Source organism: Nicotiana tomentosiformis, chromosome 6 (genome assembly GCF_000390325.3).
Source record: "Nicotiana tomentosiformis chromosome 6, ASM39032v3, whole genome shotgun sequence".
NCBI classification, from domain to species: Eukaryota; Viridiplantae; Streptophyta; class Magnoliopsida; order Solanales; family Solanaceae; genus Nicotiana; species Nicotiana tomentosiformis.
The window spans coordinates 23,434,234-23,453,139 of NC_090817.1; the positions used below are offsets into that span (position 1 = coordinate 23,434,234).

General features: G+C 43.6%; 1 protein-coding gene across 1 annotated transcript; it reads right to left on the reverse strand.

The window, feature by feature from the left end:
* Positions 1–16,503: 16,503 nt before the first annotated feature.
* On the reverse strand, positions 16,504–18,534 carry LOC104107969 (glutathione S-transferase U25-like). Its single transcript, XM_009616918.4, has 2 exons — positions 18,023–18,534; positions 16,504–17,093 (listed from the first exon to the last, which is right to left on the reverse strand). Exons 1-2 carry the CDS (start codon positions 18,335–18,337, stop codon positions 16,758–16,760), a joined length of 651 nt encoding a protein of 216 aa, XP_009615213.1. The 5' UTR covers positions 18,338–18,534; the 3' UTR covers positions 16,504–16,757.
* Positions 18,535–18,906: the final 372 nt, after the last annotated feature.

Here is an 18,906-nt window from a genome sequence, read left to right on the forward strand (position 1 = left end):
CCCTTCCAAGAGCTCCAAAAATTGCCCAAGATATGAAAGAAAATGAGCTAAATGGCCTAAGTTCCACATTTAATAGAGTTGTGCCCAGGTCTCAGATGTCGCATTTGCGTCACCTGGTTCGCAAATGCGAACTTACGCTTCAACTGCCAAGGTCGCAAATGCGACGAAGGAGTCGCAAATACGAACACTGTTGAGATCGCAAATTCGACCAAAGTGTCGCAAATGCAAACACTGCCCAGGTAAGGATTCTTCGAAATTGCGAAGCCTTCCTCGCAAATGCAAATAAATTCTCGCATTTGCGAGACCTGCAACAGCTGCCAAGAAACACCAGAAAAAACTGAAGTTTTTCTCATCCTCCCGAGCGTCCGAAACTCACTTGAGCACTCGGTGCTCCACACCAAATACCTACACAAGTCTAACAACATCATACAAACTTTCTCGATCGATCGAAGCACTGAAATAATATCAAAAACCACGAATCAGACGCCAAAACACATGGATTAACTGAAGAACTCAAAAACTTCTAAAAATACTTCTGCTCGTCCGATTCGTTTCAAATCAACTCGGAATGACGCCAAATTTTGTGTGAAAGTCTTAAATGACATTACTAACTAACTCCATCTTCCGTAACCAGAATACAAACCCGATATCAAAAAGTTCACCCTCGGTCAAACTTTTCAAAAACTTCAAATTTCTATTTTTTGCCAAATGACCCCGAAACGACTTACGGACCTACAAATCTACTTCCGGAGGCGCCCCTAAGTCCAGAATCACCATAAAGAGCTATTCCCAGGCTCGGAATCCCAAATGGACGTTTATAATGTAAAGATCCACTTCAATCCAAACTCATGAAATTCACCCAAAATGCCAACTTTCACTATTAGGTGCTGAAACGCTCCCGGGTCATCTAAAACCCGACCAGAGCATACGCCCAAGTCTGAAATCATTATACGAACCTATTGGAATCGTCAAATCCCGATTCCGAGGTCGTTTACTCAAAATGTTGACCGAAGTCAAACTTAGCCTTTTAAGGCCAACTTAAAGAGCCAAGTGTTCCGATTTTAATCCTAACCCTTCCAAATCCCGAACTAACCATCCTTGAAAGTCATAAAACAGTAAAAGAACGTACGAGAAGTCTTATTTAAGGGAACGAGGTCCTAGAAAGCAAAATGACTGGTCGGGTCGTTACATTCTCCACCTCTTAAACAAACGTTCGTCCTCGAACGGGTTTAGAATCATACCTGGAGTGCTGAATAAGTGTGGATATACGCTCTGCATGTCTTCCTAGGCCTCTCAAGTCGCTTCCCCCCTGGTTGGCCCCTCCACTGGATTTTTACAGCAGAAATATTCTTGGACCTCAACTGGCGAGTGCTTATCCATAATGGCAACTGGCTCCTCCTCTTAACCCAGGCTCTCATCTAACTAAATCGTTTTGAAGTCCAACACATGTGACAATTCGGCATAATACCTCCGGATCATAGACACGTGAAAAACCGGATGAACTCCCGATAAACTGGGAGGTAAGGCAAGCTCATAAGCAACCTCCTCAACTCGTCTTAACACCTCAAATGGGCCTATAAATCTTGGTCTCAACTTGCCCTTCTTCCCGAATCTCATAATCCCGTTCATCGGCAAGACTTTCAAGAGAACCTTCTCGCCCACCATAAATGATAAATCACGCACCCTCTGATCTATGTAACTCTTTTGTCTGGACTATGCTGTGAGAAGTCGCTCATCAATCAACTTTACCTTTTCCAAGTCATCTTTCACCAAATCAGTACCATATAACCTAGCCTCGCTGGGCTCAAACCACCCGATGGGATAACGACATCGCCGACCATATAAAGCCTTAAATGGAGCCATGTCGATGCTAGACTGATAATTGTTGTTATAAGAAAACTCGGCCAAAGGCAAGAAACGATCCCACTGACCTCCAAAGTCAATCACACATGCCCTGAGCATATCCTCCAAAATCTGAACTGTCGCTCTGACTGCCCGTCAGTCTGCGGATGAAAGGTTGTGCCGAGCTCTACACGGGTCCCCAATTTGCTCTGTAGTGCTCTCCAGAAATGTGAAGTAAACTGAAGGCCTCTATCTGATGTGATGGAAGTTGGAACACCGTGCAACCGAACTATCTCCTGAATATAAATATGGGCCAACCTCTCTGAAGTATATGTAGTCACAATCGGAATGAAGTGTGCCGACTTGGTCAATCTGTCAACAATGACCCAAACTGCATCGAACTTCTGCAAGGTTCGCGGCAACCCAACTACTAAATCTATAGTAATGGCTCCCACTTCCACTCAGGTATAGTCATCTGCTGGAGTAGGCCATCTGGCCTCTGGTGCTCATACTTAACCTGCTGGAAACTTAGGCACCTAGCTACTTACTCAACTATGTCTCTCTTCATCCGCCGCCACCAATAATGCTGCCTCAGGTCGCGATACATTTTCGTAGCACTTGGGTGAATGGAATATCGAGAACCATGTGCCTCCTCTAAAATCCTCTCCCTCAAGCCATCGACATTAGGAACACATAGACGACCCTGGAGTCGCAGAACACCATCTTCGCCGATAGTAACCTCTTTGGCACCACCCTGTAGTACCGTCTCTCTGAGGAACAACAAGTGTGGATCATCAAGCTGTCGAGCCTTGATCTGCTCCAATAGTGAAGACTGGGCAACGATGCATGCAAGAACTCAGATGGGCTCTGAAATATCCAACCTCAAAAGTTTGTTAGCTAAGGACTGAATGTCCAACGCTAGTGGTCGCTCCTCTGCTGAAATGAAGGCCAAGCTACCCACACTCCCTACCTTTCTGCTCAAGGCATCTGCGACTACATTCGCCTTGCCCGGATGATAAAGAATGGTGATTTCATAATCCTTCTGTAACTCAAGCCATCTGCGCTACCTCAAATTGAGATCCCTTTGTTTAAATAAATACTGCAAGCTGCGATGATCAGTATAAACCTCACAGGACACCCCATAAAGATAATGCCTCCAAATCTTAAGAGCATGAACAATCGCAGCCAACTCCAAATCGTGCACAGGATAGTTCTTCTCATGGGCTTCCGTTGACGTGAAACATATGCAATAACTCGCCCCTCCTGCATCAATACACAACCCAAACCAATGTGTGAAGCGTCGCAATACACAGTATACATCCCTGAGTCGGAAGGTAACACTAGAACTGGTGTTGTAGTCAAAGCTGTCTTGAGCTTCTAGAAGCTCACCTCACAATCATCGGACCAATGGAACGGAACACCCTTCTAGGTCAATCTAGTCAAAGGTTAAGCAATAGATGAGAAGCCCTCCATAAATCGGCGATAATAACCTGCTAACCCCAAGAAGCTCCTGATCTCAGTCGCCGTAGAAGGACGAGGCCAACTCTGAAATGCCTCAATCTTCTTGGGATCCACCTTAATACCCTCGCGTGATACAACATGCCCCAAGAATGCTATGGAATCTAGACAAAACTCACACTTGGAGAACTTAGCATATAGTTTCTGTTCCCTCAACTTCTGAAGCACCACTCTCAAATGTTGCCTGTGCTCCTCCATGCTACGGGAGTAGATCAAAATGTTATCAATGAAGACAATGATAACCGAATCAATATATGGCTTGAACACCCTGTTCATCAAATCCATAAACGCCGCTGGGGCGTTAGTCAAGCCGAAGGACATCACTAGAAACTCATAATGGCCATATCTAATACGGAAAGCAATCTTCGGAACATCCGAGTCCCGAATCTTTAACTGATGGTGCCCCGATCTCAAGTCGATCTTAGAGAACACACTAGCACCCTGCAACTGGTCAAACAAATCATCAATACGTGGCAACGGGTACTTATTCTTGATGGTGACCTTATTTAATAGGAGGTAATCAATGCACATCCGCATAGTCCCATCTTCCTTCTTCACAAATAAGACTGGCGTACCCCAAGGAGATACACTTGGTCTGACGAACCCCTTTGCTAGGAACTCCTCAAGTTGTTCCTTCAAATCCTTCAACTCTTTCGGAGCCATGCAGTACGTTGGGATAGATATAGGCTGGGTAACTGGAGCCAAATCAATACAGAAATCGATATCACGGTCTGGTGGCATGCCTGGAGGATCAGAAGGAAACACATCGGAAAACTCCCGGACTACTGGCACCAAATCAATTAATGGGGTCTCTGCACTAGTATCCCGAACATAAGCTAGATAAGCCAAACAACCCTTCTCGACCATATGTCGAGCCTTCAGAAAAGAGATAACCCGACTAGATGCACTAACAGATGAACCCTTCCACTCCAATCTAGGCAACTCTGGCATCGCCAAGGTAACAATCTTGGCATGGCAATCAAGGATGGCGTGATATGGGGATAGCCAGTCCATGCCTAGGATGACCTCAAAGTCGGTCATATCAACCAACAGAAGATCATCTCTAGTCTCGTATCCACAGAATGTGACCACACAGGACCGATAGATCTGATCCACAACAACAGAATCGCCCACAGGAGTGGATAAATAAATAGGAGTGCCCAACGATTCACGAGGAATATCCATGAAATGAGCAAACAGAGATGAAACATATGAAAAGGTAGACCCTGGATCAAATAATACCGAAGCATCCCTACCGCAAACAGAAATAATACATGTAATCACGGCATTTTAGGCCACTGCATCTAGTCTGTCCGGAAAATCATAGAACCTCGTTGGGGCACCGACTGGCCGGCGCCCCCACCTGTCTGGGTTGCAGCTGGCTGTCCTCCACCTGCATGACCTTCACCTCTAGGACGGGCCCTACCCGCCTATCCTCCGCCTCTGGGCAGTCGGACAGTTGTTGCTGTAATGATGGGCTGCTGGCCCAGCTGCACTACCTTGCCCTGAAGCCTGGGGTAGAATCTCCGTATATGACTAAATCCTCGCGCTCGAAGCAACCTCCCAAAATGGTGATCTACTGTCGTGAAGTATGACCTTGATGGCCCGATTACCCACTGGAAGAATCCTGAATGGCAGGTGAGCGATATGAACTCTCCGGCATGGTGCTAATGTAGGCGCTGGAAGAACCCTGATGGCCTGAGTACCCACTGGAAGAACCCTGAATAGCCGGTGGATGGTATGAACTCTCTGGTATGGCACTGAAATAGGGTCTTGCCGGAGCACCCCGAGGAGGTAGTTGTGCTGGATATGTGGGCCTGCTGAACTAACCCCTCCCAAACATGCCTCGGCCCCCTGTCGGGGCACCTCTAAACTCCCCAGAATAACGGACCCTCTTGTCTCTCTACATATGTTCTTTACCTCTCTGACGATAACCCTCAATCCTCCGAGCTATCTCTAGTACTAGCTGGTAAGAAGTCCCCATCTCAACCTCTCGGGCCATAGTAGCTTGAATACCTGAGTGCAACCCCGCTACAAACCTTCTCACTCGCTCCTCCTCAGTAGGAAATATCATAAGTGCATGGTGAGACAAATGAGAGAATCTCGCCTCATAATCGGTCACTAGCATCTAGCCCTTCTGGAGCTGCTCAAACTGAAACCGCAACTCTTCCCTATGAGAGGGTGGAATATACCTGTTCAAGAATAGGCGCGTAAGCTGGTCCCAAGTCATGGGAGGAGAACCTGCCATCCTGCCAAGAAGATAAGACCGCTACCTCCTACGGGCCCTGCCCTCGAGCTGGAAAGTAGTGAAATCCACCCCGTGGGATTCCAATATCCTCATGTTGTGCAGTATGTCCCTGCACCAATCAATGAAGTCCTCGGGATCCTCATGTCACTCACTTTCGAAGACAGGAGGGTGTAGCCTAGTCCATATATCCAATAGCTTCTGCGACTCACCTACCGCAGTTGGTCTAGGATTAGGTGTCGCTTCTGCAACTGGCTGAGCACCGCCCACAGGTAGTGCACCCGGGGTCTGATATACGAAAGTCGCATGTCCTGGAGCCTGAGAAGTAGGGGTATGTGCTCCCCCTCCCGCTTGAGATGTGGCTGGGTCTGCTGGAAATAAACCAGCCTGGGTCATAGAAACCATGAACCGTAGCATATGGCCCATGACCTCCTGACAAAACGGGCTCAGAAGGCAACTCGCCGTGAAGCCTCGAAGTGGTAATCAAGTGCGTGCACCGGACTGATATCTAGATGCACCTGCCTCAGATCCTGCACATTTAAGTGCAGAAGTGTAGCGTGAGTACATAAATAACATGTACCCAGTAAGTATCCAGTCTAACCTTGAATAAGTAGCGACGATGGGTCGACTTTGGCACTTACTTCGCGAACGCGAAGAACAATTCTTCATAAATCTCCAGATACTCTTTGCGAACGTGAGACCTACCTCGCAAACGCATAAGAGGAAACCAGCAATAGCAAAAATAAACCAGCAGATCAGTTATCTCTCAAAGGCCATAATTGGTCTGTTAACCACCCGAAACTCACCCGAGACCCACGACTCCTCAACCAAACATACCAACACATCCCATAACATCATACGTACCTAGTCGAACCTTCGAATCACTTAAAACAACATCAAAACACCAAATTACTCCCGGATTCAAGCCTAAGAACTTCTAAACTTCCGAATTCCACCAACGATGTTGAAACCTACCAGACCACGTCCGAATGACCTCAAATTTTACACACAGATCACAAATAACACCACAAACCTACTCCAACTTCCGAAAATCTATTCCGACCCAGATAGCAAATATTTCACTGCCGACCGAAATCGCCAAATTTTCAACTTTCGCCAATTCAAGCCTAATTCCACTACGGACCTCCAAATCATATTCCGAACGCGTTCCTAAGTACAAAATTACCTAACAGAGCTAACAAAACCACCAAAATTTAAATCTGAGATCGTTTACACATAAGTCAACATCCGATTAATGTTTCCAACTTAAGGTTCTAAATAAGAGATTAAGTGTCTCAATTCACTCTGAAACCACTCCGGGCCCGAAATAACTAACCCGATATATCATAATATAGCTGAAAAGCACAAAAAGAAGCAGAAATGGGGAAAATGGGGCTATAACTCTCGAAACAGCCGGTCGGGTCGTTACATCCTCCCCCTCTTAAACAATCGTTCGTCCTCGAACGGGTCTAGAAACATACCTGGAGTCTCAAATAGGTATGGATATATGCTCCGCATCTCCCGCTCGGTCTCCCAGATGGCCTCCTCCACAGGCTGACCTCTCCACTGGACTTTCACTGAAGCTATATCCTTTGACCTCAACTTACGAATATGTCGATCCAAAATGGCCAACGGCTCCACATCATAAGTCATATCATCCTCCAACTGAACCGTGCTGAAGTCCAAAACATGGGACGGATCACTAACATACTTCCGGAGCATGGAAACATGAAATACTGGATGCACACTCGACAAGCTGGGTGGCAAGGCAAGCTTATAAGCCACCTCCCCTATCCTCTGAAGCACCTTAAAAGGCCCAATAAACCGGAGGCTCAACTTGCCCCTCTTCCCAAACCTCATAACACCCTTCATGGGTGATACCTTCAGCAAAACCTTCTCCCCAACCATAAAAGACACGTCACGGACCTTCCTGTCCGCGTAGCTCTTCTACCTAGACTGCGATGTGTGAAGCCCCTCCTGAATCGATTTCACCTTATCTAATGCATCTTGGACCAAGTCTGTACCCAAGAGCCTAGCCTCACCCGGCTCAAACCATCCTACTGGAGATCTACACCTCCTCCGATATAAAGCCTCGTACGGAGCCATCTGAATGGAAATGATGGAAACTGGGACACTATGTAGGCAAATAATCTCTCGGATGTAAATCTCAGCCAACCGCTCTGAAAAGTAAGTAATGCCAACTGGAATGAAGTGCACGGACTTGGTCAGCCGATCCACAATGACCCAAATAACATCGAACTTCCTCCAAGTCCGTGGGAGCCCAACTACGAAGTCCATGGTGATCTACTCCCACTTCCACTCTGGGATCTCTAACCTCTGAAGCAAGCCACCTGGTACATCTTTGCGGTACCTAGATGGATGGAGTACCGCGAGCTGTGGGCCTCCTCAAGAATCAACTCCCGAAGCCCATCTATGTTGGGCACACATATCCGACCCTGCATCCTCAACACTTCATCATCACCAATAGTCACATCTCTGGCATCACCTCGCTGAACCCTGTCCTGAAGAACGGGCAGGTGGGGGTCATCATACTGACGCTCCCTGACATGGTCATAAAGAGAAGACATGTAGACCACACAAGACAATACCCGACTCAGCTACGAAATATCCAATCTGGCAAGCTGGCCCGCTAGGGCCTGAACATCCAATGCCAAGGGTCTCTCTGCTGCTGGAAGATACGCTAAACTCCTCAAACTCTGCACCCTGCGACTCAAGGCATCGGCCACCACATTGGCCTTTCCCGGATGGTACAAAATAGTGATATCATAGTCCTTGAGAAGCTCTAACCATCTCCGCTGATGCAAATTAAGATCCTTCTGCTTAAACAGATGCTGCAAACTCCGGTGATCAGTACAGATCTCTCAATGAACACCATACAAATAATGACGCCAAATCTTCAAGGCGTGAATAATGGCTGCTAACTCAAGATCATGGACATAATAGTTCTTCTCATAGGTCTTCAACTGGCGCGAGGCATAGGCAATCACCCTACCCTCCTCCATCAGAACACTTCCAATACCTACCCTCGACGCATCACAATACACAGTGTAAGAACCTGAAGGTGATGGCAGAACCAATACTGGAGTTGTGGTCAAAGCAGTCTTGAGCTTCTGAAAGCTCTACTCACACACATCCGACCACCTGAATGGAGCACCCTTTTGGGTCAATTTGGTCAAGGGCGATGCAATAGATGAAAATCCCTCCACAAAGCGACGGTAATAGCCCGCCAAACCAAGGAAGCTCCTAATCTACGTGGCTGAGGACGGTGTAGGACAACTCTGCACCGCCTCTATCTTCTTCGGATCCACCTGAATACCCTCACCGGACACCACGTGCCCCAAGAATGCTACTGAACCTAGCTAAAACTCACACTTGGAGAACTTTGCATAAAGCTTTTCCTCTCTCAATATCTGTAATACAATCCTCAGATGTTGAACATGCTCCTCCTGGCTACGAGAGTACACCAGGATGTCATCAATGAATACAATAACGAATGAGTCCAAATAGGGCTGGAATACACTGTTCATCAAATGCATGAACGCTATCGGGGCATTGGTCAGCCCAAAAGACATCATTAAGAACTCATAATGCCTATATCGGGTCCTGAAAGTTGTCTTAAGAATATCCAAACCCCGAAACTTCAGCTGGTGATACCCGAACCTCAAATCAATCTTGGAGAACACCCTCGCTCCCTAAAGATGGTCAAATAAATCATCAATACGAGGCAAAGGATACTTGTTCTTGACTGTGACCATGTTCAACTGCATGTAATCAATGCAAATCCTCATGGAACCATCCTTCTTCTTTATAAATAGAATTGGTGCACCCTAAGGTGACACACTAGGACGAATAAACCCCTTATAAAGGAGTTCCTCAAGTTGTTCCTTTAACTCCGCCGGTGCCATACGATACGGTGAAATATAAATGGGCTGAGTGCCCGGCACCAAATCAATACCAAAGTCAATATCCCTGTTAGGTGGCATGCCCGGCAGGTCTGCAGGAAACACATCTGGAAAATCACGTACCACCGGAACATAATCAATGGCAGGAGTCTTTGCACTAACATCCCTCACAAAGACCAAATAAGATAGGCAGCCTTTCTCAACCATACGTTGAGCCTACAAATATGAAATTACCCTACTAGGTACATAATCTATAGAACCGCTCCACCCAACCCTCGGAAATCCTGGCATCGCCAACGTCACAGTCTTAGCGTGAAAATCTAGAACAGCATGACATGGAGATAACCAATCCATAACCAATCCATACCCAATATCAAATCAAAGTCAACCATACTATGCAGCAAAAGGTCTACTCGGGTCTCCAAACCCTCAATAGTTACCACACACAACCGATATATGCGGTCCACAACAATAGTATCGCCCACAGGAGTAGATACATGAACAGACAAGACTAGAACTCACGGGGCATATCCAGAAAATGAGCGAAATACGAGGAAACATATGAATAAGTGGAGCCAGGGTAAAATAATATAGAGGCATCTCTGTGACAAACTGAGACAATACCTGTAATCATAGCATATAACGCAATAGCATCGGGTCTGGCAGGGAGGCATAGAAACGGGCCTAGCCACCCCGTGATCTGCCTCCCCCTCTAGGGCGCCCCTAGTTGACTGACCTCCACCCCGAGCTGACTGGGCGGGTGGTGAAGTAACCGGTGCTGAAGTCGAAGGCTGAATCCTCTGCTGAGATAGACCTCCATGACGATGAGTACACTGCCTCCACATATGCCCTAACTCCCCACACTCAAAACAACTCCCCGGTGTTGGTGGCGAGAACTGAAGGGATCCCCGAGCACCGGGATAACTAGTAGAAGAACCTGGCATAGAGGAGCCCTGAACTGATGGAGCATAGGACGAACTCTGGGCTGGAAAGGCACTGAGTGATGAGTGGCCCTGATGTGAACTGTGAGAACCATGGCCCGATAATGCACCACGGTGAACTGGCCGAGCTGACTGAGCCTGTCTGAAATGACAACCTCTATCATGCTGGAATTGACCCCCAGAAGGAGCACCGTTTAATCCTCCATGTCCTCGAGGCCTCACTCTCAATCCTCTCCTGACCGCGAACTATCTCAATCTGCCGATCAATGTCGACAACCAAATCAAAAGTAGCACCAGAAACCCTCTCTCTGGTTATAAGGAACCGTAGCTGAAAAGTGAGACCATCTATAAACCTCAAGATCCTCTCCCTGTCTGTGGGAACCAACCAGATAGCATGATGGGCCAACTCTGAGAATCACATCTCATATTGCGTCACAGACATATCACCCTGGCGAAACTGCTCAAACTATCTGCATAGCTCCTCTCTGCGGGACTGAGGCACGAACTTCTCCAAAATGACCATGGAGAACTGCTGCCAAGTAAGGCGTGCTGCGCCAACAAGCCTACGCCTCTCGTAAGTCTCCCACCATCTGAGTGCAGCCCCAGAAAACTGAAAAGTAGTGAATGAGATCCCACAAGTCTCCAGAATACCAGTTGTACGGAGTATCCTCTGACACCTGTCCAAGAAGTCCTGGGCATCCTCTCTCTTTGAGCCACTGAAAGGTGGAGGCTGGAGTTTCCCAAACATCTCCAACCTACGTTGATCATCCTCAGGCATAGCAGGAACTACATAGTCCTGAGCATCTACAACTGGCTGGGCTCGTGGTGTCCCAGGTGTCTGGAGTCCCTGAACAACCTGCTCGGGTGTGCGAGTGGCAAGAGTCTAAGTGCCTCCCCCGGCCTGAGAAGTGGATGCGGCCGTCGAGATAGAGACCTCCTGAGCAAGGCCGGTACACGCTACCAGAATCTAAGCTAGGGCCTCCTGAAGGCCTGGAATCACAATAGGAACAGGTGGTGCCTGAGCTGGTGTATCAACAACTGGAATCTGATCCTGATCTGGGGGCAACTGGTGGGTCTGCAGGTACTGCCCCAGCTATTGTGCGGGCTGCACCTCTGCCCCTACCGCGGCCTCTACCGCGAGTTCGGCCTCTCGCGGCCCTGGATGGTGGTACTGGTGGTTGTCCATCCTGACCGGTAGTACGAGTCCTCACCATCTGTAAGAGAATGAAACAACAGAAGTTTAGTTACCAGAATTAAAAGATTTGCACGACAAGAATTCAAGAATGTTAGATTTCCAAAAGGTTTCGCAACCTCTCGAAGATAAGTACAGACGTCTCTGTACCGATCCACAAGACTCTACTAAACCCACTCATGACTCGTGAGACCTATGTAACCTAGGCTCTGATACCAACTTTTCACGACCCTAAACTCAAACTTGTCGTGATAGCGCCTATCGATGGTACTAGGCCAGTTGACTCCCACAATACTACAACAATTCATTCAAATATATGCCAAAAGGCGTCTTGTATAGCAGAATTTCATAAAAGAAACAAGGGTTGAACTCAAAATAGAAATGCGGAATGAAAAGCCCCAAACATCGGGGTGTCACTGAGTCATGAGCAACTATTAAAAACTAGTCCGACAACAATAAGACTAACTTAGTCTGGGAAATATCCAAAATACAACTAAGGGGGAGATAAAGAAGGAGAAAACAGGGCTGCGATCGCCGGGCAGCTACCTTGCTAACTCTAATTATTAGCTACCGGAATATCAGCAGCCGCTACGGTGACCAAAAAAGCCTGGATCTGCACACAAGGTGCAGGGAGTAACGTGAGTACACCAACTCAGTAAGTAACATAAATAAATAAAGGCTGAGAAGTAGTGACGAGCTAAATTCAAGTACCGTTCATATCACAAGAATTTAGTAAAGTGCGGGATGCTATGCAACCAGAGTTTAAGTCAAATCAGTTTGTTTAAATCAAGTTCAAGTAAGACAATCAGAAATATCTTCAAAAGTTCTCAAACAAGGACTCAAAGCAACTATGAGCATGGATGATGAAATCATGTACTGCCCCTCGGGCTAACATCACTCAGTCCTCCCAATAACTCCAACCTCACACTCGCTCAAGACTCACAATCGCTTAGCGCTCGGCACTCACACTCAGTAGGTACTTGCGCTCACAGGGGGTGTTCAGACTCCGGAGGGGATCCTACATCCCAAGCGCTATAATCTACATGAACAACTCACGTGCTATAATATCATATCATAATCCGCACGGACAACTCACATGCTAAGATACAATACCTCACAAACAGGCCTTTGGCCTCACTCAGTCATAAACATCTCCAGTCTCTTTGGCTCTCAGAAATTAAAGAAATCAGCCCAAACAACATTAACATGATGCAACAAATAGAATGACAGAGATTGGGCTATGATGTAAGAATACATGAACATAACTGAGTACGGGATATCAACTAAAGCAGTGAGAGGACAGCAAGAAACGACATCTAAGGGTCCAAACAATACTGGCATAAGGCCTAGACATAGTATCTAGCATGATTTACAGTAAATCTTTCTAAAGCACATAAAGAGCATATAGCTACAACAGGTTGTTCAACTTTACAATTGCTACGGGACAGACCAAGTCACAAATTCCCAATGGTGCGCGCCCACACACCCGTCTCCTAGCATATGCGTCAACTCCAAATAGTCACATGACACAAAAATTCGGGGTTTCATACCCTCAGGACTAGAATTACAACCGTTACTTACCTCAATCCGAGCGAATCTCTACTCCGCAATGCCCTTGCCTCTCGAATCGGCCTCCGAGCGTCCCGAATCTAGCCATAAGAAGTACAATACCATTAATATATGCTAAAGGAATCCATTCCACAAGAAAATTACTAAATTAGGCTCAAAATCTGAAATTGGCTCAAACCCGGCCCCCGGGCCCACGTCTCGGAATCCGACAAAAGTCACAAAACACGAAAAATCATTCACTCACGAGTCTAGTCATACCAAATTTACCAAAATCCGACAAAAAAATTCCTTGAAAACCTTAAAATTCCATATCAAGAATTCTTCCACTTTTTCCCCAGTGTTTTTCACCCCAAATCACAATTTAGATGATAAAAATCAAGATATAATCGTGGAATATAACCAAAATCAAGTGAGAAATACTTACCCAATCAACTCCCTGAAAATCCCTTCAAAGTTCGCCTAAATCCGTGGTCTCTAGCATGAAAAATGGGTTCAAACCCCCGATTTTGAAATTTAACACTGCTGCCCAGATTTCCTTCTTCGCGAATGCGGAAGTACCCTCGCATTCGCGAAGCACAACTGCCGCTTCCCAGAAATCCCTTCTACGCGAACGCGAACCTTTACTAAACTTTCTCTTCGCGGACGCGACCTCACCCTCGTGAACGCGTAGACCAAATGAATGGGGTCCCCAGCTGCCCCTTTCTCTTCTCGCGAACGCATTACTCACCTCGCGTCCGCGATGCACTCTACTCCTAAGCTTTCGCGAATGCGTCCCTTACTTCGCGAACGTGAAGAACAATTCTTCCTCAATCTCCAGATACTCTTCGCGAACGCGAGACCTACCTCGCGAATGCGTAAGAGGAAACCAGCAACAGCAAAAAAAAAACAGCAGATCAGTTATCTCTCAAAGGTCATAATTGGTCCGTTAACCACCCGAAACTCACCCGAGACCCTCGGGACCTCAACCAAACATACCAACACGTCCCATAACATCATACGAACTTAGTCGAACCTTCGAATCACTCAAAACACCAAATTACCTTTGGAATCAAGCCTAAGAACTTCTAAATTTCTGAATTCCACCAACGATGCCGAAACCTATCAAACCACGTCCGAATGACCTCAAATTTTACACACACGTCACAAATGACACAACGAACCTACTCCAACTTCCGGAAATCTATTCCGACCCCGATATCAAATTTTCCACTGCCGACCGAAATCGCTAAATTTTCAATTTTCGTCAATTCAAGCCTAATTCCACTACGGACCTCCAAATCACATTCCGAATGCGCTCCCAAGTCCAAAATCACCTAACTGAGCTAACAGAACCATCAAAATTCAAATCCGAGATAGTTTACACATAAGTCAACATCTGGTTGACTTTTCCAACTTAAGGTTCTAAATAAGAGACTAAGTATCTCAATTCACTCTGAAACCACTCCGGGTCCGAACCAACTAACCCGATATATCATAATATAGCTGAAAAGCACAAAAGAAAGCAGAAATGGGAAAAACGGAGCTATAACTCTCGAAACGACCGGTCGGGTCGTTACACTTTCTCTCCAAGAATCACACACAAAGATCTACTTCCATATTTTAATCGCGATCAACAACATTAGATGCAAGACGGAAAGGAAATTTCACGTATGAGGTAGGAAACAAGGTGATGAAACACAAAAAAAAAAAAAAAAAAAAATACAAGATTTCAAAAATCTAAGTAAAAAGGATATTTTTCCATGGGTATGGTTGAAATTAATTGGAAACATATATATGAGTCAATATACAAAATTTGAGAAAGATTGGAGATGATTTGGACTGATTTGGTATCAATATTCGTAGTTTAAATCGAGTTCAAAATCGAGGTGATTTGGACTGATTTGGTATCAAAAGAAAGCAAAAAAAAAAATTACTACAAATAACTAATTGGCTAATATTAGTAATATTTTATAAATTGATCAATTTTTGTAATAAGTTACTTATAAATGGATATAATCTGTAGTTTTGTCAAGTTTATATAGAATCTAATGATTCATCAAAATAAAATTTGAGAAAACTTGATGATCGGCCGCACCGTTTTGTCAAATTTGGAGAGAATAAATTTCCCGTATTTAAACAATTGGCTAAATCTCTCCCTGTATAAATGGCATTTGGTGATCCTTGGCTCCTCGCCGTATCGATAGCAACGACTGCGTCAAACACTAAAAAGAAGCCACCACATTTTTAATTGATCCAAATTTGTCATTCTTGACAACAAGTATAACAACGTGTCGCCTACCCAATGCCTTCATATTTGTCATGTCTTCAAATTACTGAAATGTTTATAACCAGTGATTCTTACTTCAAGGCAACTATTTGACATGCCTTCCTCCTAATTGGTAATTTCATTATGCCAAAGCAACACATGGCAGTAGGTAACATCATTATGGTAATCTTCAAACAATTCATATGCTTAACATATATGTATTTTATAGCAGAAAATTCTAAAACAAGATAAATTTGCTCTATTAGTTGACCGAGTGGCCAAGATCATTGCTGTCAAATTTCATGGCCATACAACATTTGGTACAACTTTGCCACATCATATACCAGCAAAATGCAACAAAAAGATGTACAAGAAACAACAACGCATCAATTCTCGCTTTTCTAAGAAATAGGTTGTGTCATAATTCACCATCATTCATGCGGCCCGACCCCCACATGTGCCAGGAACTCTCGGCCACATTTCAAAAATACTGCTTGTTCATTAATCACAGAAAAAGATTTTCGCTCTGGTTCTCCTCTCTAACAGCCATCCAAAAATAACTTAAATTCATTAAGATTGTTAGTAAACTGTGTTCAAACTCAGAAAATTACAGAAGCAAAGAAACATTAATTCAATAAAATAAAACATAATAATTTTCGAGGTCACAAGTTGCTTATGTGTCCTTAAGGAATTTAATCTCGTCATTGTTGCCTAAGGTTATGGATTACTTCCTTACAGGATAGAACGGTAAACTAATTTGTAATACTGGCAATCGAAATTACAGAACTTCAACGAACAAAGTAAATCACACTTGACACTTTATTTATTTGGAAAAATAATGCAACAATGTAGAAAAGAGGGAGAAGTTTTCAGTTTTTTCATGTATAAAAAATGAGGCCAAGACTCTACATTTATAGACAAAGGAAGGGTCAGATGGAGAGTGCAATTCAAAAGGTGTCTCTTCAATTTTCAATTCACACCCTTTAAAGAAAAACCCAACAAAAACTGCTTAAACAAGCCAGAGGAAAGAAGCTGAGCAAACCCAATTTATTATTTTTTGACTTAAAAGTTATTTCTGCAGAAAAGTCAGTTTTTTAAGATAATCCAAACGGGAAAGATACATAGCAGGTCCACGATGTAATAATTGTGATACGCACAAGTTGAGATGAATGAAAATATCTATTTTCTTGGTTTTTTTTCTTTCGCAATTGATGTTCCAAGACAACTTAAAAAACTAGAATGAACCAATATAAACGTTTTGGATGAGAGAAAAGTTATAATGTCACCAGCCTCTCTTGAATTCCAAATAGGCTTGATAGACTTGTTCTGAAGTAGGAAGAGACTTTGATACAGAATCTCTGTTCAAACATCTGTTGCCCCACATCACCAGCTTTGGACATTCTGTTTCTAAGTTGAAGTTAGCAAATTTCTTGAAAACAATAAACCAGTTGTAGAAGGGAACAAGGGCTATGTCTACAAATCCAAAGACATCTCCTCCAAAGTAAAGTTTGTTTCCAAGCTCTGCTTCTAACAACTTACACCACTCCACAAGTTCTTTCTTGCCATTTTCTTGCTCTTCTGTTGCCCCCATCCATACCTTTATACTTGACTCGTATACCTAAATTACCATTAGATTAAAAAATATCAAAATGCTTACAAGCTTTGTACTATAAGACCTTCTCATCATTTTTCTTTATACTTTTTGCTACTTCAAATAGACTTTTAACTTTTGTACGTTTACTATGTATAGTTTTGTTTTTTACATTATTATGTTAAAGCGTGTCTTATAACAACATGTAACTATTTATGACAGAGCATAATTTGGTAAATTTTAAGAATAAGTAATTTGTTATAATTGGTTAAGATACATTATTGCGATAACTACTATGCCTCGACTCTAAGCAAGTTGAGTCAGCTATATAAATCTTTACTGACCATCACTAATTAAGTTCATCTTGATCTAATATTATGAAGTACTCCTTCTGTCCCAATTTATGTGAAGGTATTTGGATTTCGAGAGTAAAACGAATTATTCTTTGATGTAATTTTTTCATATGCTTTATATATATTTGGAATTATTAATTATAGTGACTTATAGTACCTTTTATATAGTTTCCAAATATGTAAATTTTATCTTAAAAAATTGAAAAATTCTATCTCCAAATGCATGATCAATATTAAAAAGTTTAAATCTCGAAAAGCAAAAAATATCACATAAAATGTGGCAGTAGGAGTAGAACAACAACAATAACTCAGTAAAATTACACAAGTGCAATCTGGGGAGGGTAATGTGTACACACACCTTACCCCTTGTTTCCGATAGACCCTCGACTCAAGAAGACGAAAAGAGACAGTATATCATTACTGTCAACAGAAACCATATAAATAATAACTGTATCATAAGAACCAGAAAATAGATAAAAATAATAATAATAATAACCAGTAAATAACGCCCGACACTATGAAAGACAGTAGGAGTACAAAATATAAATAAAAGTACTCTAAAAAATTTACAAGGGTAAAATTAAAATTGTAAGAAGTCCTGACCTTCTTGTTGATGAAGTCAACCAAAAACCTAGCCATATATCTCTGGTGGGGTTCAGAGGGCAATAAGGGAATACTCTGATTCCAGACTTCATCAATATACTGAATAATGGTATCTGATTCACAAACAGGTTTATCCTTATGAACAAGAACTGGCACCTTCTGATGAACCGGGTTCATTTTCAGAAGCAAAGGACTTTTATTGGGCAAGTCCTCGAACTTGTGGATGTAGCTGATTCCCTTTTCAGCAAGTGCAATTCTTGCCCTTGTTCCGAATGGACTAGGCCAGTAATCTAAAAGGATCACTTCTTCTGCCATGTCTGTTGAAAGTTAAAGATATTGTGGTATAATAGAAGACTTTGTAAGAGGATAGGAATTACAAAATATAGTTGAATTGCTGCGAAGACATGAGACTTTCTGGTTCTTTTGTGGTGCCAAAAGTCAATAAACATCACTCCTTATCGAGAGGGAAGGGACTTACCATTTAATTGAGAGAGATAGGGAGAAGGAGATTCCCTTTTATATTTTCCCTATTTTAGGGGTTTGAAGATGAATTGATATATACCAGAAAAAAGTAATATTGTGACAACTCGATAAGTCGTTTTGAGTATTAACCTTAATTTTAGTGGTCTGAAACCTCCTATAGCTTCATTTAATGTTTATTAAATTGCGTGTGTAGTCCGTGTCGTTTTTCGGAAAATTTTTACGTAAAAGTTTGAAGAAAATATGACTTTTGACATAAAATGAGGCTAGAGTTAACCAGGTTCAATATTTTTGGTAAACGACTTCGGATCGGTATTTTGACGATTTCGGTAAGTTCTTATAATGTTTGTGGACTTAAACGTATGTTTGGTTAGGGTCCAGGTTGACCCGAACGCATTTCGATG